The sequence below is a fragment of the Crocodylus siamensis genome, chromosome 14 (genome assembly GCF_052110815.1).
Source record: "Crocodylus siamensis isolate JL-2025a chromosome 14, ASM5211081v1, whole genome shotgun sequence".
In the NCBI taxonomy this organism is placed as follows: Eukaryota; Metazoa; Chordata; order Crocodylia; family Crocodylidae; genus Crocodylus; species Crocodylus siamensis.
Window position 1 is genome coordinate 3,817,204 of NC_143408.1, and position 27,685 is coordinate 3,844,888.

At 50.3% G+C, this 27,685-nt stretch overlaps 1 protein-coding gene and 1 long non-coding RNA gene across 3 annotated transcripts in view; one reads left to right on the plus strand and one right to left on the minus strand.

Annotated features, from left to right (window-relative positions):
- Nucleotides 1-27,685, minus strand: part of LOC149853207 (uncharacterized) — a 107,352-nt gene that overhangs the window by 9,926 nt on the left and 69,741 nt on the right. The window lies entirely within an intron of this gene.
- On the plus strand, nt 12,677-27,584 carry TINCR (TINCR ubiquitin domain containing). Of its 2 annotated transcripts, XR_016439151.1 has the most exons (4): nt 12,677-13,164; nt 22,019-22,134; nt 25,309-25,402; nt 26,096-27,584. XR_016439151.1 is itself a non-coding variant. In XM_090027355.1 (1 exon), the coding sequence occupies exon 1, from the start codon at nt 12,905-12,907 to the stop codon at nt 13,166-13,168; it is 264 nt and encodes an 87-aa protein (XP_089883481.1). In that variant the 5' UTR covers nt 12,677-12,904. The 2 variants fall into 2 exon arrangements, 1 of the variants encoding a protein (XP_089883481.1); XM_090027355.1 differs by lacking the exons at nt 22,019-22,134; nt 25,309-25,402; nt 26,096-27,584 and having other exon boundaries at nt 12,677-13,168.

Here is a 27,685-nt window from a genome sequence, read left to right on the forward strand (position 1 = left end):
CCCAAACCCAAGCCATGGGCAGAAACACCTGCTGCCCAAAGAAGAGACTGATAGCAAAATGATTTTTTCAGGCGGACTCAGTTGCTGTTAAAGGTGAATTCGAGTTAAGAGGACAGGGGAAAGACCAGCTCTGTTGCTGCAGTTTACAGTCTCGCCATGTTACCTGCTAGACCAGGAAACCGGAGCTCAGTTTATCCCAGTCAATTGAGAGGCCTTGCGCGAAACATTAAAATAACTCATTATACTACAGCTTTGTACCCCTGACTATGCCACCAGGTGAGGGCAGTTAGCAGCCAAGTGGAGGAGGTACCACTTGGTGCCTGGTAAGGTTTTCTAGGGGATCTGATAGCATGAGCTGCCAGGTAAAGTTGATGCCTGGTAAGGTTTTTTCAGGGGATCTGATAGTGTGCACTGCACTAGATTAAAAGACTCCTCTTTCTCCCTTCGTTTTCACCATCCGCACATGGGAGGGACGTTTTTAATGGGGCTTTGTGGCTTTAGCACACAGAAAGGGCTGGAGGGGCCCATCTTTTGGGAAAAGCGGTTGCTTGTGAATGCAGGAGATTGGGGGGTCAAAGGGGCTTCCAGTTCTCCATTCCTCTCCGCGTCAGCGGTGGGAACTTTTCCTTTAACACAGCGGCACTGTTGAATAGGTGTTCTCCGTGTGATCTGGGTCATTGCCAATGTCTTGTGCCAAGTCTTATCCCCGATGTGATGACTGATGTCCTGAGCTGGCAGGTGCTGCGCACACATCTTAGAACGGCAGTCCTGGCCACGAAGGCAGAGCCAGCAGGACGCTCCTTGTACGGGCAGGAACCAATAAAACACAGACTCCAGATCTGGGCTCAGCTGGCACAAGCCCCGGTGTGTTGGTCAAGGTCACCACAGAAAATGGAGGCTCTGGCTCCCAATTTCCTCATCTGAGCAAGGGGTCTGTATCCCTGTCCCTGCTAATCACTTAGCAATAGAGCCGGTCCAGAATTGTTTAATGAAATGTTTTTCATAGGAAAACGGTGCAGGAACGGAGGTCTTTTTTTGGTTGACCTCCTGTTTCCTGACCTCTATGAGCTTCAGGGCTGAAGCCTTCCTCTGACTGCTGGGCCCAAAACTCAGTACACTCGCATATTCAACAGACCTCCAGAAACTGGGGCTTTCTGTGCTAAAACCGGAGAGCTCTGACAGATTTTTCCAAAAGGCCTCCTTTCCGCTTAAGCCCCTCAGTATGGGTTTCTAGAGGTGTTTGGCTGGGATGATAACCAGGGGTCCTGGTTTTCTTTAATAAAAAGAATTAAAAAATCCCCTATTTTCAGTTTTAAAAAAGTAACCCCAAACCCACATTTTTCCATGATTAAAATGAAACGCTGCTTACTTACAGATGTGTATATATAGTGGTGTTTCATTTTAATCATGGAAAAATTTGGATTTGGGGTTACTTTTTTAAGCTGAAAATTGGGGATTATTTTTTAGCAGAGAAAAACAGGATCCCTGCTGATAACCCTTTGAACCAGAGTGGGCTGAGCTCTTTGGAAAAGCTGGTCCAGTCATCCTTCCTTCAGCAGTGGCTTGGAGCGTGAATCCCATCCAGCAAAACTTACCCGGCGGCAGAGCAGTCCATATGGGAACAGAGTGAAGGTCTCGCTGTTCAGATCATTTCAATCTAGACTGCAAAAAGCACGGCAGTGCGTAATGTGGGAGATGCGCCTATGCTGGCAGGGGGAAAATGAACAAAGTGAATCCCCCTCCCAGGTCATTTCCACATGCTGTTCTTACCATTTGGATGGCCCAAAGATAAAACAGCAGTAAAAGCTGATGGCACCACATACTGGAATCAGTTTAAAGAGCTCAGGCGAGGCCATAAATTAAAAGGCACTGCAGGGGCTGCAGAAATAATAGCAAGAACTAATGAAACATTGATGGTCATGGTTTACATTCACCCAGCACCTCTCTGGCCAGTATGCGCGGCCAGCTAGAGGTATGTGATGCTACTGGCTAAGAGGGCAGCTGCTGCGTGCTCGCAGTATGCGTTTGGCTAAAGACACTGGGCCTGTGTGCTAGGATATCCAACACCCAGCGCCGCAGCCCTGGCTCACCATGCAGCACTGAGTGTCGAGCGATGGGAACGTCCCTCCCAGACATGCCAGTTAACTGTACTTATGATGACTTGGGCTGGAAGCTCTTTGGGGCAGGGAGCTTCTTTTCCAGCAGACTCCTGTGCATATGTATTGCTAAGTCTTTCGTCCTATTAGCATGAACCCAGGGGTTCTCTGCCCAGCTTTGCTAAGCCTTACTCCATGTCTCAGCTTACCCCCGTTGCCCTACACCCCTGGGGGTTTGATCCGAAGGTCGTAGCAGACCGCTGATAATAGCCCGGGAATCACCCTGTGTGGGCTCACTTCCCAAACCATCAGGGCTGGGCTGGAGTTCCTGACTATCCATTCAAAGGGTTTCATTTGTATTTATCTGTGAAGAAATGAGTCCATCTTTTCAGCAGCTGTCACTGTTTGTTCCCTGCTGCTCTTCTGGCAGCTGGACATGGTGCAGATCTGCTTGTAATTCTGGCCTTGTTTTTGCTAAGCCTCTCTTCTGCAACTGCTGCCGTACCTGGCTACGTTATGCCACGTCTTGGTTCATTCTCCTCCTTGGCACTGCATTGCAATGCCTGATCCACTTCCATTGCAGTGACTGCTAATGCTGGCTGGTTCTCAGGACTGGGCCTGCAAGACCTTGGACTACTCCGAGAGCAAAAGTGGCTGAAAGCCAACACATTCCTCTCCTGCTCTTTGCTCGGGAGAGTGGCTGGGGCCCACGGATGTTAATGCAAACTGAGACCTTTGCTGTAGGTCTTATATGTTTCTAGAGCTAGGAGATCGTTCTGGATTCGGTTCTAGAGCGCGGCTCAGTGCGACCTATGGAAAACGGATCCTCACAATAGGACTTTTCTGTAAAGGAGCATCTCACTGTTCTTTAGTAACCCTGGGTGCGTCTACACGTGCGCATTTACTGCGCAGTAACCAAAATGACTGTATAGTATGGGTGCATGTCTACACTGTGCAGTATATACGGTGACTTGTGCCGACTTGAGCATAAATTTGATTATGCAGGTATCAAATTTACACCCGATTAGTTACTATGCAGTAACACACGTGTAAACGCCTTACTGCCCAGTAACACTGCGTGTGTGTGGACTGACCTGGGACTCACTTTAGTCCAACTTTAGTCCCAAGGCAGTCCACACACAGCGTTAATGCGCTTTAACGCCTGCACATGTAGCCACTGACCTAGTCCTGCCTGCTGCGTGGTAAATTTAAGCCGGTGTAAACGCATGTGTAGACACTCCCTGAATACAGAAGCGTTTCCCCTCTGCCCCTTCCCTTTCCAGGAACAGATCAGGAGTAATGCAGTGCATTCCCTGAGCAACTGTGATCATCGGTCCTCCTGTCCTACATCTTTTGGGCTTTATTTGGCTTGGGAACCAGTAACCAGCTGAGGCTGTGGGAGAGTTGGGAAGCATTTTCCCTTTAAGGCTTTGTAGTTGGAACCAACATTGCTTTGGCTTTCTATAGAAGGCAGGGTTGACGCCCCTGCCCCCGGTCATCCTTATTCCACGTCTGTGCCCTGCAATGCCTCGGGGCCAGGGAAAGAGGCCCAGATGGTGCTAGGCCTTCCAGAGTGAGAAAGTGCAGAGTGAGTCTCACCCCCGGGCTGGGCTGACACCCTTCCCCATGCCAACAGCTTCACGTGTTCCCTATCCTGAGCACCCTGCAGTCCTCAGTGCATTTGTCCTGCAATGCAGGTGCTTTACAGCCACGTGGTTGAGGCACAGCCAACAAACAGGTTGCTGCAGCACGGGGATGTGAGCCCGGGTCGCAGGATAGCACTGGCCAGTTCACCATCCTCGCCTGCTGCCTGGCTAGACTGGAACCTGCCACCAGGAGAAGGAGTTTCCCCTTGGGTCTCAGCCTCACCTCCCCCATCAGATTGCACGTCATCCCGGGCCCTTCGCCCATCTCCTGAAGAGGCCTCCTCGTAGGGCCACGATTCTCCAGCCAGCAAATGTAAAGGGTGCCAAGAGGTGGGAGGAGATGGGTGAAGTGTAAAGAGATAAGCAGATGAACTAAGTAGACAAATGCAGGCTCCGGTTTGGCCCTGTCTGAATGATCTCCCACCCCACCAATACTCATCTATAAATTAGACAGAAGACGATGAAGGGAAAGAAACGGCAGACCTTGTCTGGTAGAGAGGGGTCCGGCATAGACAACTCAGGGGTAAGCCCCCTGAGAAGGGCAGTGGGTGGGGGTACGGGTATGGAGGTGGGTGCGCGGGCATGCAGTTACGTGGTACAAACTGCGTAATGGGGCTTTTTGTGTGCTTTGAGCTGCCAAGTGAACCACACAGGCTGCTTGGCAGAGTGTTGGAGGTAAAGTTTTACATTTGTATCTATCGATATCGGTATCTATCTATCGATAGCGATATAAATATAAAACTTTACCTCTAAAACTCTGCCAAGTGGCCTTTGTGGTTCACTTGGTAGCTCAAAGCACACAAAAAACCCATTACATATATAGATAGATCCATCGATATAGATAGATACAGATAGCTCTATCTATAGAGATATATAACTTTACCTCCAACATATATATATTTATATATATAGATAGAGAGAGAAATAATTTATATTTATATATATAGAAATAAATATTTCTGCACTGCCCACCCATTCATTTTCAAAGCCATGTCCAAATGGCCCAGACTCAGCAGCTGCTCCCCGAACCGGAGCAATGGTCCCCATATGTGAAGTCCCGGAGATTCCCTGCCTGCCCCGCTGGGACCCAGCCTCGAGTCCTTTCCCTTCAGCAGCGCGAGAAGCTGAGGACTTGGGCTCTGCTTTCAGCCCCCCTCCACAAGCTGGCCCCAAGTCCCTTTCAGCTGCAGAGCTGGACGAGTTTGTGGGAAAGGCTTTGAATTGGGCGAAGAAACCAGTTGCTGGTGCCGAAACAAATGCCGGGGCTTGTTCTTCACCGGGTTTGCGTTGGTGCTGCGATGGAGCTTCACCCCCGCTTCTACAGTCTCTACTCCAGAACCACGCGAACGCGCTGGTGCAGCATTAGCCGCGCACCACGCTCGAGGCTTCGTTAGAGACGGCACCGCGCCGACCTCTTCGTGGAGTTTCCCTTCAAGTGTGCAGCGAAAAAACGACAAAACCACACGGCCCCGACTCTCTAAACATAAAACCCAGGCTTGACTCGTTCATAGATTTCTCTCTGCAGGACTTCCTCCCTCTCCTGGCCCCTGGTCCCGAGAGAAGCTCGAACCCCTTCTATATACTCTCGAGTCGCAGTTTCTGGATCGCAGCAGAAATACCACTGCTCTTCTGAATGGGGTCCAACGATCCAAACGCCTCGGGCCTTTGTGCTGGCATGTGGCGGGGCCTGACAAAGACATGGGATTTGCCTCGTCTCCTGAGATGCGACCCCGGGTGAGCAATCCATCTCTCCGAGTGCCAATATCTGGTGCTGCAACGGAAAGTCAATCCCGTCCTACGCACATACTAATGCACCTGGCTAATAGCACAGGCAGTGCTGTACGTGGCGAGGCAAGGACTGCCAAAAGAGACTGAATCATCGGTTCTGTACCCCGGACTATGGCGGTGCTTCTCATTAGTAGGCTGGCAGCATCCTTTGCAGCAGCAAGGCCCCTTCTATCACAGATGGGAGGGATTCGCCTTGATGGCAAAGGCAGGCAGAGTTTCCACCCCCACCCTCCTCCCCTGAGAGTTATTTGTGGTTTCCACGGGGGCTTTGCTGGACGCCTGCTAGTCAGAGCTTTGGAGAAAATGTGACAGCCTGCCCAGGCAGCCCCCCTGCACCACCGCGGCTCTCCCCTGACTGTGGCCTTCCTACAGCTGGGCAGTCTCCCTAGCAAGAGGTGGTATGAAAAGCCTGTTGTCTTACCTCCGAGAGGAGCCATGAGTTTGGGGTTAAAGAGGCGCAAGAGCCAGGGTTTAGCTTCTGGCTCTGCCACAGAGCATCAGGGTGACCTTGGGCAAGTCGCTTAATTTCTTTCCCCAGGACCATCCTACACACTCACTGGTATTGGGTACAGGCTGGCGGTGGGAGACTGAGGCACAGCGCCTCAGTGCTTGTTCAAGGGCACACAGGAAGTGTGGGGTGGGGGGCAAAGAAATGAACCCACATCTCCCCATTTCCAAGATCATGCTTGACCCATTGGTAAATCCTTCCCTTCTCTCTACAGAAGCCTTTCCATTAACTGCAGCAGCATCCTACAACACCGAATCAAGCCCTCCCTGGATCTAGCTCTTCCCTTTCCACTTCCAGTGGGAGGACTCTTTTCCATGAGGTGGCAGCACAGGTTAACAAATCCACTTCCCCTAGCTGCCGGAGAAATAGTCGTGTCCATTTTGCTCCCCTTGGAGTGGCTGAAAGAGCCTCAGATCCGTTCTTTTTCTCCCATGTCACCTTCAAGATTATGCACCCCCAAAGCCGTTGTGTCTGCGAACGACCGGAGCCAGCGGTGCAACTTGCATTCCAGGCCGCCGGCGTTTCTGCGGGGTGTGCAGTCCTGCTGAGCAATCCCCTGATACGGGTAGCCGGGTTCCCATGGAGGGGGTCACTTTATTTTTACCCCTCTCCAGCGCTGAACTGCTTCCTTGCATTTTCTCCCCCCGAGACATTTCGTTTCTCGGCCACCCCCGAGCCTGGCAGCTCCGTGAGTCGCGCAGCTGCCAGGGGTCCCCCGGCACGGAGAGCACGGGCTCCTTCTCCGAGTCGTGCAGCCCCGATCCGGACAGTTATAACAAACCGCCATGGCAAAGGGCAGTGGCAGGAAAGTGCTCTCCCCTCTTGCTCCATTTTTCACCCTTCGCATTGTCCATGCTTGACTAGTTCATTTAACACGTGGACGTGGCTCTTAGCTTCTTCCCCCTGCTCAGAACAGCTGCTCGGAGCAAAGCCTGCATGGCCATACGCTTTGCCCAGTTCCTGCTATCCATCTGAAATTCAATCCCACTCCCTGCGTTTTCCCTGGGCCTCCTCCCAGTGCAACGCTGACGTCGGGCAGCTCGTTGAAGTTGCGGGCAATTTTTGGAGCCTAATTTTGTCCTTAGGCTGGGATTTGCTTTGGTGTTAAGTCCAGTGATTTCAGTCGAGTTCATCCTGATTTGCACCAGAGCTCCTAGCTGTTTGTCTCCTTGGAGCTGGGGAAGGTTTCTGCCTATGCAACATGGCTTGGATTTGAAAATAAAGAGTCCCCCAGTTGCAAGCACTCTCCAAAGCCATTGCCACGTGGGCACTGCGACGGCTGGGGCCAAGGAAGGATTCTCCACGGCCGTCCACTCTTCTCGTACTAGTTACAGTAAGTATGTCATTTCTTCCTCCGGATTCACACGTTTTAAGCAACGAGTCCCCGTAGGTAAGCACTATTCCCACATTCTCCATCCACTAATGCTTCTTAGAGTCAGCAGCAGAATTTCAGGGGCTTCCGGCAAAGGTCCTGTTTCCAGCCCTTCCTCTTTATCTTAAATGACCGTACTGCAATAGGGGCCCGGGGTCCCCTCGAGGCCTCGTGCCTTTGCTCTGCTTGCACGGCCTTCGCCTGGCCTCTACAGACCAGAGCACAGAAGCTTTTGGGTGCTCAACGCGCTGGGCAGGAGGGCAGGTTTCAGAAGAAGCGGAGCAATGCGACACGCTGGCGGCTGCGGCGCTCACGCCAGGAAGAGGTTGGTGAGTCAAATGCTGAGGCTGGGCTTTACACAGGGCTGGCTAATTTGGGGCTCAGTAAGGCCGTTTGTAGTTATGCCTGGCGAAATACGGGCTGTCGACTGCCTCGCTTCATCCCCTGCTATCAGTCTGGTCCCAGCCGCCAACTCGCACCAGCAAATGCTGGAGAAAATCCTCCAGGTTAAGCTTTATCGACTGCAAGGCCTGAGATGACTAAAGCTCCAGGAGTCAGACAAACCTCCCATACACCCACAAGGTCCCAGCTCTGCTAGAAAGTCCCCTGATTTTGTAGGGAAGGTGGCGCTGGATGCTCTGAGGCCGTCCGAACCTCCTGGGATCCTGGTCAAGAAACAAGACGGCGCTTCTTGGCCACAGAACAGTATCCCTCCCCTTCTCTGTCTTGCTAGAAGAAAAAAAACTGCACCTGGAGACGAGCCTGGCAGCAGGTGGATTGTGATACCTGCTACGGAAGTGCTAAAAAATTGTACCTCTCTTGTGATGTCCTTAGTAACCTGCCTGGAAAACTTCAGATGAAAAGTGCTTGCTTGCACCAGAAGCCCAAGTCCTCAAAGGTGCTTAGGCACCTACCCCAAATGAAATCATGGGAGCACCTTGGTGGGCTCTTAGTTGCCTTCTGCGGCTCTGGCCCTAAGCCGTTTGCCGTGTGGTTGCACACCATATGGCCTGAACTTGTCACAGCCTTTCAGTTCAACAGTATGAAAGTATCAGCTAATCATGAGAATGATGATGATCTCAGTTATTAACCCCAGCTTGGAGTTGTACCATAAAGTTGCTCTGGTTGAAGTATTATACCCTTACTGTCTTCTAAACCACAACTAGCTGCTATGGCTGTCCAGGATATTGGACTGACTACATTGCTAGGATGTGAAATGCAGATTGGTGCTAGGGTGAAGTGGCATTGTCTGCTGCCTGGAGAAGCAAGTAGGAGACTTGGAGCCTCACTCTACCAGTGATTTTTCTGTGAGACTTTGGGCTCGGGTCTTTCACTTCCACTGCACCACTGTAAAATATAGGTGGCACTGTTATAATGACCCTGCGAGGTCTGCAGTGCACGTGCTGCTGTGTTGAGAACAGAACTCGACAGCATCCCCGAGAGCCCCAGCCCCGAATGCACAAGTCCCTAACACTGAAGCCAAAGGAGAGCGCTTTTAAGCTGTTTGCTACACAGATCCTCTAATATATAGAGACGGTGCATACGTGACAATACAATGCCAGGTAGACGTACCTGACTTCGCTCTAAGAGAGGTATCTGGGTACCGGCAGCAGCAGAGCGGGGTAGCGCTCCAGCCCATCTTTGCCTGGTCTCTACCAGCCAGGTTCTGCCCAACCTGTTTCTCCGGAGGAAAATGCTACATTTCAGGACATATAGCTCTTTTTTGAAATCCTATCCTATTGATCCTTAGGTGTCTTCCTTCCCAGGCTCAAAATGCATTTCCTAGCTGAGCTTGCACCACTCGTTCCAGGCCTGGGAACTGGGACATCCTCTTTACACCAACTCAAGCTGCAAATCAAAGGGTCCATCTTTTGGCAGCTCTTTTTTGCATGCTAAAAGTAGGAGCAAGTCCCTGTCATGAGTGAGAAGCCTGCCTGCTTTTGATAAATATTGACGTTTTAATTCATTAAAATATATATACATTATATCATAGCCCGCCTGCTTTTAAATTGCTTTTCTTGTTTTCCTAATATGTGTTTCTCTGCCTGTTTGCACACCTTCTGTTTGCCTTTGATATGGGAAAAGGCTGAAGTCAATATGTTTTGATTTGATTTGTAAATAATGCTGGGGTTATATATCATTGCCGAGGCTTGGATCTCTGACTCTGCCTTGTCCTCCAGACACATATGACATGCCAGGCGCATCACCCAAGCAGGCGGCGATGCAAGGTTGCAGGGGGAGAGATTAAAATAACTGGGAGGAAACAGCACGGAGAACTTTATCCCATACCTTTGTTTATCCCCAAACCATCAGGAGCTTGTACAATAATTGCTGTGGACAGATAATAAAACATCCTCAGGCAAATTTAAGGTACTTAATATACTGCCCAAGTCAATTCCCCTTATTTCTGCTGTACTCTTGCTTTTAATAATGGTTTAATGAAAAATTCAAAATTAATTGGAGCTGGCATTAGACATTCACATGTCCCAGGGAGGGCTTCAGAGCTTCAATATTTCATAACCCGCCTTTTCTGCTCTGCTGTGCTCTCCCCGGCTCCTGCAGGACGGGGCCTCGTTGCTGTGCACAAAACCAAGGCGCCTTCATATCGGGTGGTGGCTAGAAGAGCCGAAAGGAGTTTGCAAATGCATCGCAGGCTAATAAAAAAAACCAACCCACAGCAGCTAGATGTGTCTGCCTCTCTCCCTCTCCCTCTATATTTAATGATACGCATCTGAGACTTGATGGAAAGAGCAGCTCTAAAAATAAACAGGAGCTGTCTGAAAGGTGTCTGAGGTAGGTATTTGGCAGTTGTCAGGTTGTCACGGAGCCTGGAAGGATGAATGTGATGGACTCACCGACACCAGATGGGCTCTGCTGAAATGCAAAAGCCTCCTGCTTCCCCTGGCACTCCCTGGCCAAAGCGTTCACACTTTGGTGCGCTTGGGGAACTCTTCCAGCTCCAAATGAAGTCAATGAGAGTCTGCCCTTGGCCTGCTGCGAGAACTGGACCTGGTCCCAGCTCACCCCGGATGCCTGGCTTTCCACCAGAGACAAATTTGGCTCCATTACAGAGGATGATGCATCAGAGCTGCCACACGGGAGGGTGAACTTTACCCCAAGATCCATTTGAGCTCTCAAATGAAAGCCTGCATTTGCAGCGCTGTTGGCTACTCGCAGTGCCTAATGACCCCCGGACATCAGAAACTTTGTGGAGGTGGCTAGATGTTGGGGCATAATGTCAGGCCCCTAACTTCCTATTAGAAAACCGGCTGTGTTCTTGCTCCTGCCAGATAGTGGGGGCAATCGCCGTCCTGACACCAGGATCATTACAGACATGTCTTGGGGGCTGTTACCAGGCTTCTCAATCCTTCAAAGGAAGATGTTCCTGTTGTGCGAAAAGTGCTATGAGCATTTTCTTGGAGGTGCTGTACAAACAGAGATTAGGGACTGCAATAGCTCAGGTTATTACCATCTCCGGACGGGGAAACCGAGGGACAGAGGTGATGTGACTAGCCCCGAGTGCGCACAGCAAGCCGGTGGCAGAATCAGAAACAGGAGCTAAGAGTCCTGCTTCACTCACACGTATGTTCCCTGCATGATAATGGACAGATCTGCCAAAAAAGCTCAGCCGGGAGCTTCTGCTTTCCTGCAAGGGGAGGGTACAGAAAGAGTTTCTATGGTCCTCGGTGATGGTAGGGTGGGAAGGGCATGGGGGCAGGAGATAGTCTCCATCGCTCCCACCGGGAAGAGAAGGGAGTAGAGCATTTCTCCTCAGCAGTCTTTGGAAGCAAAAGGCCACAGCTGGAAGATCTGGCAATTCGTCTAGTCGTTGCCTAATAAAGGGGAGATGAGCTCCTTTGAGAGCCCGACGCTGTATAACGAAGAGAAGACTTGGAAGACAAATATCTTGCGGTGCTTTAGTGCAAAACACTATTCCGTGTACAAGAGCACAGGCACAGGGGATTAATTCATGTAATATGGCTGCAGGAAATTACCTACAAGATAAGAAGGTGACCTGATCTTTCTGGGGAAAAAAAAAAAAGCCACTTCCTTATCTAGATGATGTTTTCTCTAAAGTATTATCTTCCGCGGCTGCCACTGTCTGCCGTGCAGGATTATTCAATTATAACTGGCTCGCAGGGTTGATGGCACTTCCTCCATCTCAGAGGTGTGCACTGGATTTACAAAAGGTGCAGGCCGTTCCCATGGGGGCAGGGACAGCCAAGCCGGGGCTCGCTTCCACTGCGCGCCTGCTACCTTGAGATGCTGGAGCTTCCCGCGTGCGGAGGGGGTTTCGGACAGATTGTTAATCAGATGGGAGACCTGCAAGGAAGAGGAAGGTGGGGCATGAGCCACCCCGTGGCATGTGAATCAGCCAGGAGATGGATCTGGGGTATCCAGAAAACTGGATACCCCAATGCAGAAGTGCACAGCTTAGGAGCCTACGTGGGGGTCCAGCTCTTGTGCCGCCCCGCTGCAGGGTCTAAGCGTCACTCCTTCGAGGTGCTATCATTCAGTGGATGTATCCAGGTTGTAGCCATATTGGTCTAGAGGCAAAAAGGAATTATAACTCATGGAAGAGGCGGTATCTTTTGTTAGACCAACTAGATTTTTGCACAAAAAAAATTTTTTTTGTGCAAAAATCTGGTTGGTCTAATACAAGATATCGCCTCTGCCACGAGTTCTGATCGTTCAGTGGAGACTGACAGAGGGTGTTTCTGGCTGTCCAGGGGCCCGTGACACATTTCACAAACGAGGAGCTGTTAATTAGCCTCCACGTCCTGCTCAGCAATCCACGTGGGCAATTATACTCTTCCGGCCTAATTTCTATTGGAGAGAGGATTTTGCTCTTCCCGATTTAAACTGTCACGCTGTGCTGCTGGGTCACTGTGGAACGGCTGCAAAGGGCCCACCCCAGAGATGGCTGCATTTCAGCACTAGAGGGAGCGATCCTACTCGATCCATCCATCTCTCTAATCCAAGGGTGGGCAAAATGTAGCCCCTGGGCTGGATGCGGCCCACCAAGCCATTCTATCCGCCCGCTGGGCTCCTAAAAACATTAAAAAAATTAATATTTATCTGCCCCCGGCTGCCTGTCATGCGGCCCTTGATGGCTTGCCCAAACTCAGTAAGTGGCCCTCTGCCCGAAATAACTGCCCGCCCCTGCTAGTCCATCCTCCCCCATCCACTTCAACATATCAGTCATTTAAATGCACTTTGGGAGTGCTTTGTAATGCTATATTGCAATTATTACGGGGTGGTGGGGAGGGGAAATGATTCATACTGATATTTTGCAGCTAGCAGGCGGCAGGAGCCAGGTGAGCTCTTCCCTGGCATGTGAAGCACGCAGTGCAGCAGCTGGAAGGAACAGGTTTGGCAAGAGGTTTTTTAAGGTGTTCACTGCAGGAAGCTAATTCAGAGCCACATCCCTGCCTCACCAGCTCAACTGGATGCTCCTCAGTGCTTCGCCTGCTGTCCTGCTGCACCGGAGAAGATGGACACTCTGCGGAGGAGCCTTTCCCGCTGGAAGAAGTACCACATCCAAGTGCACCTGGCTGATGAGGACGTGCTGATGCCCCTGACAGTCAGGCCCAGGGACACAGTGATGGACCTGCGGGCTCACCTGGTGCGGGAGGGCATCACCTCTTGGAAGAAGACCTTCTACTACAATTCCAGGCAGCTGGAGGAGCACGAGACTCTCAAGGAGGCCAACGTCCAGAACGGCTCTGTCCTACTTCTCGCCAGCAACCAGAGGTAGACAGAGGGGGTGGGAGGGCTCCTCGCAGTGTCTGAGGAGATGACGGGAGGCGGGAAAAGACACGCCCAGCTAATACCTTGGTGGAGCTTTGAAACATTTTCCCGCTGGGATTTGCAGAGGTATAGATGGTTACTACGAAGGTCAGCTCCTGCTCGCTTCCATTGCTAGCACTGATGCCTAAGGATGCTTTGCAAATCCTTTGCTCCAGGCTTTAAGCAAGGAACTGGGGGGAGAAGGAAGAGGGGGAAAGAATCTCCTTGATCTAAGTAATTCCTGTCCTCAGTTGGTTCTCCCAAGCCCAGAAACACGGCTGAGTTTGAAATAAGGGAGAGACAGAGAGACCCGCCCTTGGACTCTGTTCAAACGCACCGGGTGCGAGATGTTTTGCCAAGCAGAGACGTGCTGGGCTTCCTCCCTGCTCTCAATTCTCCTTGTTGGGCTTGCTGCCTCCTTTTCTGTTCGGTCGCTCTCTCCAGGAGCGTCTACACGTGCCCCTTTCTGTGCAGTGGGTACTGCGCAGTCCTGGTGGCAACATGGGTCGTTTTCCACCCTACTGCATGGTAGCGCAGCAGCGGTGGCATCATGGTTAGCGCCCGCCGATGCTACATCGCCATAGCTCATTGCTACAGCAATGTAGTGTAGACACACCCTCTGCGGACCGGATTTGGGCTAGCGATGTCCCCTTCGGAGACGCCTAGCAAGCTGACAAGCTTGTGGCAATGCATGCCCTTTGCAGGGGAGACGGGGTGGAGAGGGGCAGCGAGGGATCAGCACTTCCTGAAATGGGGGTAGCGCTGGCCAGCAAACAGGATGATTTTAGACACTTCCGGTACTGAACACTGCAGGAAGGATGGAGGGCATCTTCTCAGCCGCTCTGAGCGGGCAGCTCTTTAATATACTAGGACTGCGTTGGAAGTGAGACTTGTCCTCTGCATGCCAGCTCAGGACTTTGGTGGGCAGAGGAGAGTATGAAGTATGTCCCAATACGCCTTCACTGAACCGGGCCGTCGCTCCCAGCGCCATTCGCAGTTCTCGAAAGCATTGCCCTACAGTTTGTAAGGACGGGGCCGTACAAAAACGGTACCAAAAAAAAAAATAAATAAAGAATGAGATCCCCGAGTCCAAGCTCCAGGGATTGTGTATGGGCAGGTTAGGTTCAGGTCTACAGAGCCTAGCCTACTCTAATGACTTCAGGTCCTGGAACGGCTCTGTTTTCCAGTTCAGATGCAGTTGCAATCACAGGAGAACGGCTGATCTCAAAAGGTTTATGCCATTTCCAGCCAAAGCAAAACCAAACCGGTGAGATTTCAGCTGCAAACTCCGATTCAGTATTTTTGGGATGCTGATCGGTGGCTTTCACACACGCGGTTCATCCTCTCGGGCACGGAGCTAAAATACCCTGCAGAAGGCGGGCTCGGTCACTCGACATCCTGCTGAGTCCTCTGTACAAACCAGGCTAGTTGTATCAGGCTGCTTGTTAAATGGTTTCACTGGGATGCTCTGCTTGGATGTTCCCTGCAACACTCAGTCTGGGCATGTTTATGCACACCTAAATTTACTGTCTCAGCGGGGGTCGGACTCGATGACCTGCTCAGCTCCCTTCCGACCCTATCAACTATGAAACAATGTGCCTTTGTTTAAGGTGCGTTAAGGTGATTTAGGTGCGTCTACACATGGGGGCACAAACGCGCATGAAGGCACGTTAAATTTTGGTGCGAATAGCTAAGTCGCACTACTGCATGTGCAGATGCTCTCATGCACATTAACACAGTGTGTATCCATTGAGCATGTCTACACGTGCGTGAATGCAACCTAGCTATCCATGCCTAAATTTGATACCCCCTTGATGCAGGCATCAAATTTTGGCTCGCAAAGCCTTAAATTGGCATCTTGAAAGCGCCTTAAGGCTGCGCGCCTGCAGACACATGCCTTAAAAATGGTGATTTTAGGCTAAGCGTGCTTAAAAGAGACATGTGTAGACGTGCCCACTGAGAAGCAGAGAATACGAGATTGGCACCGAGACGGCTGGGTCCAGCATGTCCTGAAAAGCAGACCGCGGCCCTGATTCGAAGCCAAGGCGTAGGGAATTGGAAGATCTAGCCCAAAGTGATCATGAACAGGACCACGTTGCCCTACGGTGTAGACATGCTCTTAGTGGCACGCCAGTAAAGTCTATGAAAATGGGCTGGTTTACATTTGCTGAGGATCTGGTTCACTGAGCACCATACTGTGGCTATGAAGGTGGCAGATCTCCGCCGTGCTGGGCCTGGCTAGAGACTTTGGGGGCATCACAGGGAGAATGTGGCTTGGGTTTTGGTTACAGCTGCACCCCTTGACCCTGCACCCTCAGGATAACAGGGATGCGGTTTTTTTGCTGGCTTGGGACACCGGGAGCACCAAGGTATTGGATAATGTGGTCAGCCTGGGAGCATCAGGGTAATAGGGAGTGCAATGCTAGGTCTTGCCAGCATCCCTGAGGATTGAGGAGCTGGTTTAATATTTCATAAGCTCAGTGCTTTCCTTGCCCACCGAAGGTCAGTCCCCATTTTTTTTTTGCTCCAGCATCCCCCTCCTGCCACTTCGCACAGAGGCGCTCGCCAAGCAGAGCTACATTAATTCCAGAAGTGGAGCTGCTCTGATTGCCAAGGTTCGCGGCTCGCTGTCGTGCCTATAAATATTAATGGTCATGCTGCGTGCAGCATGTCCTTACGAGGGGCTCACGGGATGGTTTACTTCGAAGCAGAGAAAACATGAAAATGACCCTATTTTTCATCCTCCCCCTTTTAATGCTTTTGTAGATAATTGGCATTTAGCGAAGGCCAAGTCAGCACTTCCCTTCGCTGCTCTTTTTCTTTTTTTTCCCGGGGTTTATAACTTAGCCGTAAAAATTCACTTAAGGCTGCAGCTCGGCAGAAAAGGGCTCAGCTCGCCAGCTAATATCAACAATTTTATTTGGACCTGCGGGGGCAAGAGTTTGAGTAAACTCTTCTGGAGTTCAGTCAACAGGACCCCTGACCCCGGCAAAACACATGAACAGGCCACAAGCCACATGAATCGTGGAGGAAACTCCTTCTGCATAGAGGGTCAGCCCGGTTATTAACTGCACTACAGTGGCCCAACAAAAAAATCAGGACCTACTAGGCTAGGAGCTGAGCAAGCACCTTGTAAAGCAGAGCCTCTGCCCCAAATGGGTATATATTCATTATTGCTACAGCACTTGCATGTGGGCAAAGCAAGCAAGGCTAATTTTGCATCCTCAGCTCGGTGCCTTTGAGCTAGCACAGCTTCTTCTACAGAGCAATATCCACCAAGCTCTGGTGTAATCGTTGCCCCAAAGTTTTGCCATACCTCGGTTGCGTTCTCCTGTCGGGCAGTGGTGGCTTTTATTCCTAAGATATTGCAAGAATCCAGGTGATGCAGGGTCGTGGGTGCCTACTTCCTCTCCGATCAGGGACTCCCTGCCTTTTCTTTCTTCTCTAAGGTTAGCAACTTCCCTCTTAGTCACACCGTGGGGATGGCTTGTATCGTCTGCAGCCGTTTTAACTGACTCAAAAAATTAAGTGGGCCTGAAGCAGGGCTGTCGGCATCTGCTGCTGACAGATTTGCGCAGTCTTTCCTGGAGAGCGTCCATGCTAGGGTTTCTGGGGTTTTGGTTGTAGCCGTGTTGGGCTAAGGGAGGGGTGGGCAATTATTTTGGGCGGAGGGCTGCTTATTGAGTTTTGGCAAGCCATTGAGGGCCACATGACAGGCAGCCCAGGGCAGATAAATATTAATTTTCTAAATTTTTTAGGGGCCCTGCGGGCCAGATACAATGGCCTGGCCAGCTGCATCCGGCCCCCGGGCTGCATTTTGCCTGCCCCTGGTCTAAGGACATAGCAGGCGAGGTTCTTTGGGGAGATGTGATATCTTTTATTAGATACTCAGTTGGTCTAATCAAATGCATCACATCTACTCAAAGAACCCTGCTGCGCTAGGTTTTGGCAGACAAAACTCTTGGGGTAGAAGCAATATCTTTTATTAGACCGACTATATAGTAGCAGAAACAAGGATCAAGTAGCTAACTCCGAGCCCTATGATGAATTGGGGCCCGGTCCTGCTTCTCCCAGCTCCACCGTCTCTCTATACTACCCTTCAAGGGAAACTAAAGCTGTGATCAAAGAATCAAACCTACTGGTCCTGGCTGCTGTGGACCTGGACACGAAAATGCTGGAGGCTATTATCAATATCAAAGAGGATCTTCCTTAATGAACTACATATTTGTGGGACTCTAAGCAAGGGGTTAGGGCTACTCTTCAGCTGGGTCACCCCCGCCACCGGCCGCGTTGCGAGCCACTTCTACAGTCCTCGCACGCTGCCTCCACAGCCAGCGCCGCTCCATTCTCATGCTAGTTGGAGATGGCGGTGTGGACGCCCCCCTTCATCAAAGGCAGACGTCCAGGTGGAAATGCAACACTGCCTCGGAAACTTGGACCCCATACAGAAGAGCTTGGGCAAGGACCACCAACAGTGCCTTCGCAAGATCCTTGGGTTAGCTGGGAGGATAGACGCACGAACATCCGCATCTTGGCCGAAGCAAGTTCCAACAGCGTTGAGGCCGCGACCATCCAAAACCAATTTGCTGGAGGGGTCATGCTGTTATGCTCGCATGCCTGACTCCCGCCTTCCAAGGAGAATCCTTTTTCTCACAGCTGAAGTAGCAGAGAGCAAAGAAAGTGCTTCAAAGACACCCTGAAGGCAAACATGAAGAGGTATAACATTGACACTCAGGAGACCCTTGCTCAGGACCGACTAAAGCGGAGGAAGACTCTTTGGGAGGGACCTTGAGACTCTGAAACAGCTCGTCGACAGACAGAAGAGGAAAAGACCAATGGAAAAGAACATCAGATCATCCAACGCAGCGCCCATCCCTCTTGGAAACGCCTGTCCTCACTGCGACAGGACACGTGGGTCTAGAATTGGGCTATGGAGCCACCTGCGGACTCGCTATTAAGACCCTTGGAAGACAATCATACTCGTTCGTGAGTGATCACCCAGCATCATCATCAGCATCCTCATAGTAGTCAGAGTTATCAGACCCATAGTAACCACTGACCCAAGGCTATATTGGAACGACAGAACAGCCGACGGCAGTCTGCATCTCGTATTGCATATATTGCCTTAGATCAAACACGCTGTAGGTTCATCGGAGGGGATCTGGACTCGTGGTAAAGGTGATACCTTTTATTAGACCAGCTAGATCTCATTAGTGTAATAAAAGATATCGCTTCTAACATTCATTAAAGCAATCTTTCAATCCTGCCTCCCAGTCCATCCCGGGCTGCTGCCGTAACTGCACATGCCAGGTCAAGAAAAAGGAGAGTGCTCAGAGTCCCTTGCAGTTACTTGGGCAGGAAGAGAAATGCATGCACAGAAGTAACATGCTCAAGGGCACCTGGTAGGTCGGTGGCAGAGGCAGGAAGAAAAATCCAAGTTTCCAGACTCCGAGGCCAGAGCCCCGGATTACACTGCCTCTCTGTTCAAAAAGTGAGGCTTAGCTGGTATAATATTCTCGTGCTGTCCCCATGCACACGGGTGGATTTCAGTGCAAATCGTGGAGCCCGTGAAACTCATGGAGTTTGCTAAAACCTTTAGCAGATCAACGATTTTTTTCGCTGTTCTCCCCCTGCCCTGGCTGCACTCGGGGGCACATTTTCTGCTCGGTTACATCCACTCAACCCTACTGCCTTCAGCAAAACTGCATCAGCATAGCGAGGAAGGCCTGCAGTATGCAAGGAAGCAAAACTCTCTTCCTGCAAGTTGTATGAAGCACCCGGGCACTAACTGTACTCCGAGTCAGAGTGCTTTTAATTGCTATATTGCTTTCCTCGGGAGGGCTTTAAACCAGGCTAATATCTGAACTGAATGGCAGATCTCTGTCTATTTATCCATCCGTCCCACCTTTTCCAAAAAAAACCCCCCAACCCCCAAAACAAAACCAACCTCCCCGCCCCAAGCCACATGGGAGTCGCTTCTGGTTCTGAACTGCATCGTATCTTGTGCTCTCAGTCTACCCACAAACTTCCCCAGCTCTGAATGGGGTTTCTCTAAGTGGAGATAAAGACGGTCCCATTTCTCCAGCAGCCCTAGGCACAGCAAAGTCATCTGGTGTTTTGGGCATGAGCCACTTGCACGCTTGGGCCTTTGAAGGGCAGGATCCTGGACTCGGCGGCTGGGGCGAGCTCGGTGGTATACTCCCACTATGCTACAGTGGGATGTGTTCTCACTATGCCGGCGTGGAGAGGGCTTGCGATAGTGCAGATCCACAATTGCACAGCTAACCGATCTGCCGTAACAGTCGAGGGATGCTATCCCTCCTGCACACACGGCGAGTATCAGGCCCATGCACCACTGCAAACCGGGCTTCGGTGCATCGTCCCTGCGGCCCGAGCCTGGGGTTGGATTTCTACAGGGGGTAAATATTTTTTCAGCTTCTGCTTGGTCCTGTCAACCTGGGTGTGAGGTCCTTCTCCCAGGTCCCCGACAGACCTGGCCCGGGAGTTGTGTGCAGCAAGAGGCCCCAGAGCATCTCGCACTGCAGTCACGATCTTCTAACTAACTAGCGTTGCAAATCTCTTTTCTCAGGGAAAGCTAATTAAGCTCTTGAGCACATGCTTAGACATATGCTGGCCTGGTATGGCCTTAATGGGCCTGTTAATAGCTATTGGATAAATAACACATGCTTAAAAAAAATATTCTCATAAAAATATGTTACTCAGACAACAGCTGGGCGGGGGATCGTCTTCCCCACCCTGGTGGAAGGTAATGTTCATGTGCATTACTCATGAGCCAAACTCCCTGCTGGGGTAACTCCTTTGAAATCAATTAATTCAGAGGTTTCAAGGCCGGAGAGAATTGCTGCAATTATTTAGCCTGGCCATCCACGGAGCACAGGACAGGAGCTGTCCCCAGAGACTGAGCCCAGAGATCTGTGCGTCTGTTGGGGCCAAGGCATTTAGCAAAACAGGGGAGCTGCATCAGCCAAGAGCAACCTCTCAGACCCAAATTCTTTCCTTATGTGAGTGCGTGAGCATCAGGAGGTGAACCTGAGCCCACCTAAATAGGGACTGGTCTCATCTCAAGGCAAAGAATGAACACGGGAAGTAAATTAGAAACATGCAGGGCCAGATGCTCAGGGCCAGAGTCTCTGCTGACTTCAGCATAGTTATATTGATTTGCACCTGCTGAGGATTTGGCTTCCCTGGCTTCTGTAGGGCCTCAGCGGTGCTAGAGGTGGGATTAAAGAGGCCGTTAGGCACCAAAACCTCCCTGAAATAGCAAGCGGGGAAGAAGGAGGTGTTGGACTCCCACCTGGATTTTGCAAAATAAAATAAGCATAGAATCACAGAAAATGAGGGTTGAGGGGACCTCAGGAGGTCACATCTAGTCCAGCCCCTGCTCCAAGCAGGACTATCGCCAACTAGATCATCCCAGCCAGGGTTTTGTCAAGCCGCATCTTGAAAACCTCCAAGGATGGAGATTGTACCACCTCACTGGGTAACCCGTACCAGTGCTTTACTATCCTCCTGGCGAGAAAACTTTTCCTAATATCCAGCCTCAACTTCCCTTGCTGCAGCTTGCGCCCATTGCTCCTAGGTGTGTTGTCCGCCCCACCGAGAACAGCCCCGCTCCACAATAACACTCACCACCTGTTGTCACTACCTGTGCCAGTGCGAGTGCACTCCGGGCTCACAACCAGACCAAATGAAACTCCTTACATACCTCTGTGCTGAGAATTGGCATGACGAAATATTTGAGCAGAGCTCCATGTGCTTTGTGCATGCTCTTTAAAGAGTGGTTTGAGCCACTCCGTACTGCTCCTACCGGCTCAGCTGGGTGGGGCGGCTCATTTTCTAGAGCCGCTGCCTACGGGCTGTGAGCCTCCTGGTCTCTGTCCAAGCCCGGATAATGAGCGTGCTGCAAGTCGAGCAGCGAATGCTCATCTTGGAGAAGCATCTGGAGGGGAAGCTTCTGGGGAGCACCCCGCTTGCCGAGGTTTGCAAAAGGCTCCTGATGGGAATGAGGGGCGCTGGGTTCCCTCCCTCCTCCGTGATGCTTAGTGCAATGCAAAACTCTAGGACTCTTAGTTCAGCAATGATACCTTTTTATTAGAAATAAATTTCTTAGTTGGTCTAATAAAAAGGTATCATCTCTGAACCAAGAGTCCTGGAGTTTTGCAGTCCTTTTCGTCTCAGACCAACACAGCTACCATATACATCCTTGTTGCCTAGTGCGCAGGACTACAAGCCTCCCTGCTGGCATAAGTGGGACTTGTTAGCTGGTAGGGCGGCTTGTCCAGGAGCCGCATGCCAGAGAGGAGAGGAAGTGGGTTACCTGAGCAAAAGCTGCAGAACAGCTGAAAAGACTGGTCTCCAAAGGAGCTTGGTCTCCAAGGTGGAGCAAAGTAGTTAAAAGCCCATGAAAGTGGTCCTAGGGCTCTGGGACAGAAGTTTCCTAAACTGGTTTGACCCAAATCAGTGAAGTCTGATGCTACATTCAACCAGGTTTATCTTAAACCAGTTTCAGCCATTTTTAAACTGGTTTACATGCACCAAACTTTTGTTCTGTTACAGGTTTAAACCAGTTTCTGATCCCTTCAACTGGTTTGTGTGTAACTTCTGTCCCTAGCCATAAGGGCTCTCATGGGACAACAAGGAGCAGGAGCTGGTCTTCACTTGTAGGGCTTGAGGAGAGCTAGCTTTGAGCTCCCCCCAGGCCAGTGGGACAGGGTCACCACCTTGACGCTTGTTGAACATGCTTTCGACTGAGCCTGACAGGCTGCACTATACTCAGGACATTTTGTCTCTTATTTAGATAATGCGGCATGAATGGAGCCAAGACCATGAGAGATGGGGGACGCGGCTAAAGCTGAAGGGAAGCAGATGGAAGAGAGCTTGGCCGCTGAAACGCAGCCCTGCCAGAGGCTCTCGGTAAGTTCCCTGTTGCATGCCAGCTCCAAGGCTATTCAATAAGCATCTCAGCCTAGTGGCCATGAATAATTAACTCAAACAAAACTACAAATAACATTTGCTCATCACGCTGCCATGCAGCCTGGGCTGCCAAAGGAAGGCAGCCCAATGCTACCACCCTGCAGTGAAGAAGACACGGACAAGTCCCTAGGGCTGCGAACCAGTGCCTTGAGAATGGGTGCATTTAGCATGGAGTCAGGGTGGTCTTGTGGTTAAGCACATTGGGGGCCGTGATCATTCATTGTTTTTGTTAGGGGCTGGAAGGGACCTTACAGACCATGGGGTCCAGCCCCCGCCTGCATGCGGGCTTTCCTGTTTCTGCCATAGACTTCCTATAGCAGCTTGCTCAAGGTGACATGCTGGGCCTCCGTTCCCCCATTTCTAAAGCCACAACAATAATCTTTCCTTCCTGCCACCCTTTGTTCATCTGGTGCGTGTCAGCTGCAAACCAGTTTCGAAACAAGAGGCCACGTTTCTGCACAGCAGTGCCACAATAAAGCTCCCTGTCTACTTGGGTGTGGCAGCTGAAAAGTATGTCTATGTGATATAAGTGCTTGCTGAAGGCTTGGTCTATGAAGATTAGACCAAGTATTTTTCTGTATTTGTTTAGATATTAAGCTATAAGTCGTTGCTAAAAGCCTAATTATAGTTTAAGATGTAGTGAGGCCTTGTATAAAGTAAGGCCTAGTAAATTTAGCAAGGCCTAGAAGAAGTAAGGCCCTGTAGCGCAGTTAAAATGACCTTATCAAAGGAATGCAAGGCTTGTGCTGCTATTGGGCAGTCTAAGGACAGGTGAAGAAAAAGGAATCTAAGTGGTCGTACGTTATCAGTGTCTTTCAGAAGCTATAAATTAGTTGAAATATCTGAAAACTATTCAGAAGGAAGATGCAGCTCTGTGAAAAGGATTAGTTAGCTGTTGCCTGGATCCGCAGGCCCGTGGACCTCAAGAAGCCCAAGAACTGCACTCCAGGGTCCTTCCCGGCACCCCTCAGACAGCATTGCTTGGGGACGCCAGACAGCGTTGCTTGGGGATGCCTGACCTCGCTGAACTTTGTGAAAAGAGAAGCTTGCTGTGTATCAGGCATCAGAGGGACTGCTGATAAGTTGCCGACACGAATTGCTTTTGTCTGTCATCATTTGTCTTGTTACTACGCATAGCTGTGTTTTTCTTAAGTCAATAAATCTTTCTTACCATTCTACCCATGACCACACTCTCAATCTAAACCCTCCGCAGGCAGCTGGGACACTGGGGAAGCTTCTCTCAAATAAATAAAGTGAACAATGAGCAGGGATCCTGGTTTTCTCCGATTTAAAAAAATCCCCACTTTTCAGATTAAAAAAACAAACTCTAAATCCCCATTTTTCCATGGTTAAAATGAAACACCACGATATGTATATCTCTGTATTACTGGTGTTTCATTTGAATCACAGAAAAATATGGATTTGGGGTTACTTCTTTAATTTGAAAAGTGGGGATCTTTTTAAATCAGAGAAAACCAGGATCCCTGATTATGAGCAATAAGGGCTTGACTGACAGGCCTGGAGCCTGATGTGCCTTATCCAAAGGACGGCAACAGTGTATGCTCAGAGAGGGCAAACTTCCCACCCGCTGCCCTAAGCACAGGTTTCATCGGGTCCTGAAAAGACCACTTTAATCAACTCCCCTGCTCAGGCACACGAGAGCTACAGCGATCTATGGATGCTGGTGCATATAAACAGACACATCTAGCTACAGATTAAAGCTGGACATATCTTATCTATTGTTCTTATTGTTCTCTCCTAAACTTATTACCCTTAATTTTACAAAAGCCAGCTCAACCCAGCTAAAGATGCCAACTCATTCCCCCCCTCCTTTAAAACTGGCTTTTGATATAGGAGGGTTTTTTGCTTGCTATTTTTTAATCAAAACAGCATTTCCTGCAGTAAATACTCATTTTTAATAAAATAATAAACTATTTAGAGTGTTTTGGTTGAAAACTGGGAACCAACCTCCCTTCCCTCACCTGCCTTTTTTGCCAACCAACACATCTGTTTTTATAACAAACCCCTTGCCCCCAACTTTTCAGGAGAAACTTAGGGGGAAAAAAAGCAAAAAACCAATACATGTCCTTGTTTCCATTAGTCAGGTATCCAGGTTGTAGCTGTATTTGTCTAGAGGAAAAGGCAATCAGGACTCACAGCAGAGATGATATCTTTTATTAGACCAACAAGAGTTTTGCAAAAAATGTATTTAATTGCAAGCTTTTGTGCCCGAACGCTTGCAATTAAAGGGTTTGGGTTTTTTTGCAAAAATCTCGTTGGTCTAATAAAAGATATCATCTCTACTACGAGTCCTGATTGCTTGTTTCCATTAGACTTTTTTTTTTTTTTTTTTTTGCAGAAATGAAAAAATATTTCCCGAGTAGCTCTCCTAGATATTCTATGAACACAGTATGAACCGGTCCCTGTCCTGAAGAGCTTACAGAGTAAGCCGATGAGACAGTCAGATACAGGGCAAAAGGGGAACAAAGTCAGAAAGACGACTAAGTGACCTGCCCGACATGGCGCAGCGGGTTAGGACTATGGCCAGAACAATAATTTGGGGTCTGGGGCTTCTGCCCCATCTCCTTGCCCACGTGAGCTAGGTTCTCTCTGTCCTAGATGATGAGCTTCTTGGAGCAATGCTAATCCTCTTCCTGAGCACTTAGGAAATGCTAAGTATGTAATATCAGTACAATCATAAATAGTAAGAATTAAGACGGGGGGGGGGGGGGAAAGGGGCTTTTCCATGACAGATGGGACAGATCCCTCCCCTCTTCCGACTCAGCTGTTGCTTTTCTTTTAACATTTGAAATTCACTTTACAAGCCCTAGAAGGTGCATTTTTGCTTCCCCTGCCTTTTCAGTCACAGCCTTTTTCTCTGCTGGAGTCAAACTGATCAGTGTTGTACCAGCTATGGTATCTGCTCTGATACAGCATGTCCAGAGCTGGCAGTGCTGCCAGCCTCCCAAAACCTTTTTGCAGCTCAGGGGGATATTTGGAAGGAGTGAATTAACCAGACTGATAGTGGGAACTGCCTATGCTGAAGTTTTTCCTCCCAGATAGATGCTGATTGACGCTTTTGATCTCCTTGACAATCTCTTATTTTAAATACAGTTGCTGCCTTGCTTCGGAGCAGGAGGACCCCATTTTGCACACGGATGGATGTTAGCGCTTGTGGGGAAAAAACCCAACCCAGAAACATTCAAAGGTGCAGTATGGAAAGGGGGAAAATAGCTAAATATCAGAAATAGTCCTGCCTTCTCTCTCATGCAAAAGCAGAATACAAGTAACATGAACAAAACAGGCATCTAAGGAGTTACAGCCAGGTTTGAGGGTTTTTTTTCCTTGGTTTCTTTTTCCACTCATTTTTATTGCATTACCATTTCCCATTAAGAGGTTTTCCAACCTGGTTCAACTGAACCCATTTGGCCCTCTCGTCCTTGGAGGACTGGGGCCAAAGAGTGGGTAGGAGTCATACGTCTGCTCTTTTATTCTATTTTGCATTCTGTAGTTGCATTTCTCCTTCCCCATTTCATTTTCAGCCACCGTGTTGGGGATTATTGCTAAATCTTGGGATCCAACCAGTAAAAGGCTTGCAGAAGCAGCCAAACTCTTTATTATCTGTGGCTTTTAAGTAATGGGGATTGATGAATGAGAGTAACTGATAAAGCAAAGAAGGCTGACTTTACCAACATGGGGAGGAGGGGGTGCATTATGTCTAGACTGCCTCTTTGTGCATATACCTGGCCCATAAAATGGGTGTATTCTCCCCTTCTGCAGCTGCTATAAAACAGTCTGGGCTCTTCTGCCTGCAGCTGGTTGGTCTGTCCTGATGCTATAAAATTCCTGTAATGCAAATCACACCTCAGCGGAGTTTCTCTTTGCGCTTTCTACACGACAGGTGTGGACAGAGGCTGCCGGGCGCGCTTGCTCCGGCCTGCGTTCCACGCAGCTCTGGTCACGGGACATGGGCGTTTGCCAGTTGGCACGCCGTGCCATGCATGCTTGCGTGGGGACTTGTCGCTGAGATCCTATCGCCGCTGTGACATCCGTGGATTGCGTTATGCAGAGCACTGCCGCCGACTGCTATTGCATACGTGTCCCTGCTGCTAAAGCATCGCCCTTGTGCAACTCCCCCACCCCATCTCCTTCTCGGCACAGGACAGGCCCAGGCAGGACAGTCCGCCGGAGCAAGCCCAGGCCGAGGCATGCTGGAGCTGCTGCTCTGCACCTGTCCAAGCTGGAGATGCACTGAGAGCAGCGTACAAGGCCATCAACCTGGCAGCCTTCCTCTGCATTGCATTTCCTTTTTAAAGCTATATCAGTGTTGCACCCAGAGGGAACGGAGGAACAGATGCAGCCTGTGGAGTCTGGCTTTAATTCATCTGCCTCGTTTAATTTCCTGCCCTGCCTTTTAATCAGCGACATTGCATTGGAGGCCCTGGGAATACACCAGCTCCTCAGATGTGTCTGCTTCCCTGTGCAGCCCCGCGGCTGGGCCATCGTACCTCATTCCTAGGGTCTGTCTCAGGCAGGGCGCACCGTCTGCCCTCCCGGTGCTGCTCCATGCAGAGTGCCCTCACCGGGGCTGCCTCGTTCCGCTGACCGTGCTCCCGCGCAGCACAGCGGTGCCGCGTTACCCCGCTCCAGGGTGGCACACCAATTGCCCCGTCACTGCACTGGGACTTGGACGCAGCAGGTCTGCCCCGAGTCACCTCTCAGGGACCCTCCCTTGGAGTGGCTGTGCCGAGCTGCTGCACAAGAGCTGCCCCGCTCCCGGGGCTGTGCCATGCTATAGTGCTGGAGCTACCTCCAGCTGTGCCTCGCTGCCTCGTCAAGGCTCCTGCATGGCACTACCTCACTGGCTTTCCTTACTCTTTCATTCAGAGGGGCTGGGCCAACTTACACCGCCCTGGTGCTCTCACCCAGCACAGCTGTGCCCCCTTAGCTCCCTGGGACTCTCTATCTGGAGCCCTGCACCATGCACCCTGCCAGGGCTGCCTGCTCCACATCAACCATGCCACGTACTCTTTCACTCCGGGTGGCCGGGCCGCGTTCCCGTTGGCTCAGGGGTGCCATAGCCCATTTCTGCCAGTGGGCTGAATACCCACCTCGCCATTCCCAATGGGCTGCCAGCATGCATCCAAAGCGGCGCTGCCTGGTCATTCAGTCAACCAGTACCGAGGCCGGAGGATTTTGTGAGCCTTGTGCTGTATCCCTTGCAGTACGATCTGTATCAGATAGCTCTTTACCCGCTACGACGCGCAAAATGCGCATTGCACGATGGATTTTAAACAACGGGGAGCAAATTAAGAAAAAAAGAAAATGAAAGTATTTATGTAAGTCTCTGCTATGTGGCTATGGGCCCCTTTCACTCACTGCTCATTATAAAGTATTAGGCAGAACAGAAACCTGGTGTGTCTTTGTGTCTTGGAAGAGCGAGTTGTACAGCTCGGTCTGTCTGAAACTGCCTTTGAACCCTCCCGGGCCT

Bases quoted from the DNA above. Each gene is read 5' to 3' on its own strand.
- TINCR (XM_090027355.1), top strand. From the start codon at position 12,905: ATGGACACTCTGCGGAGGAGCCTTTCCCGCTGGAAGAAGTACCACATC.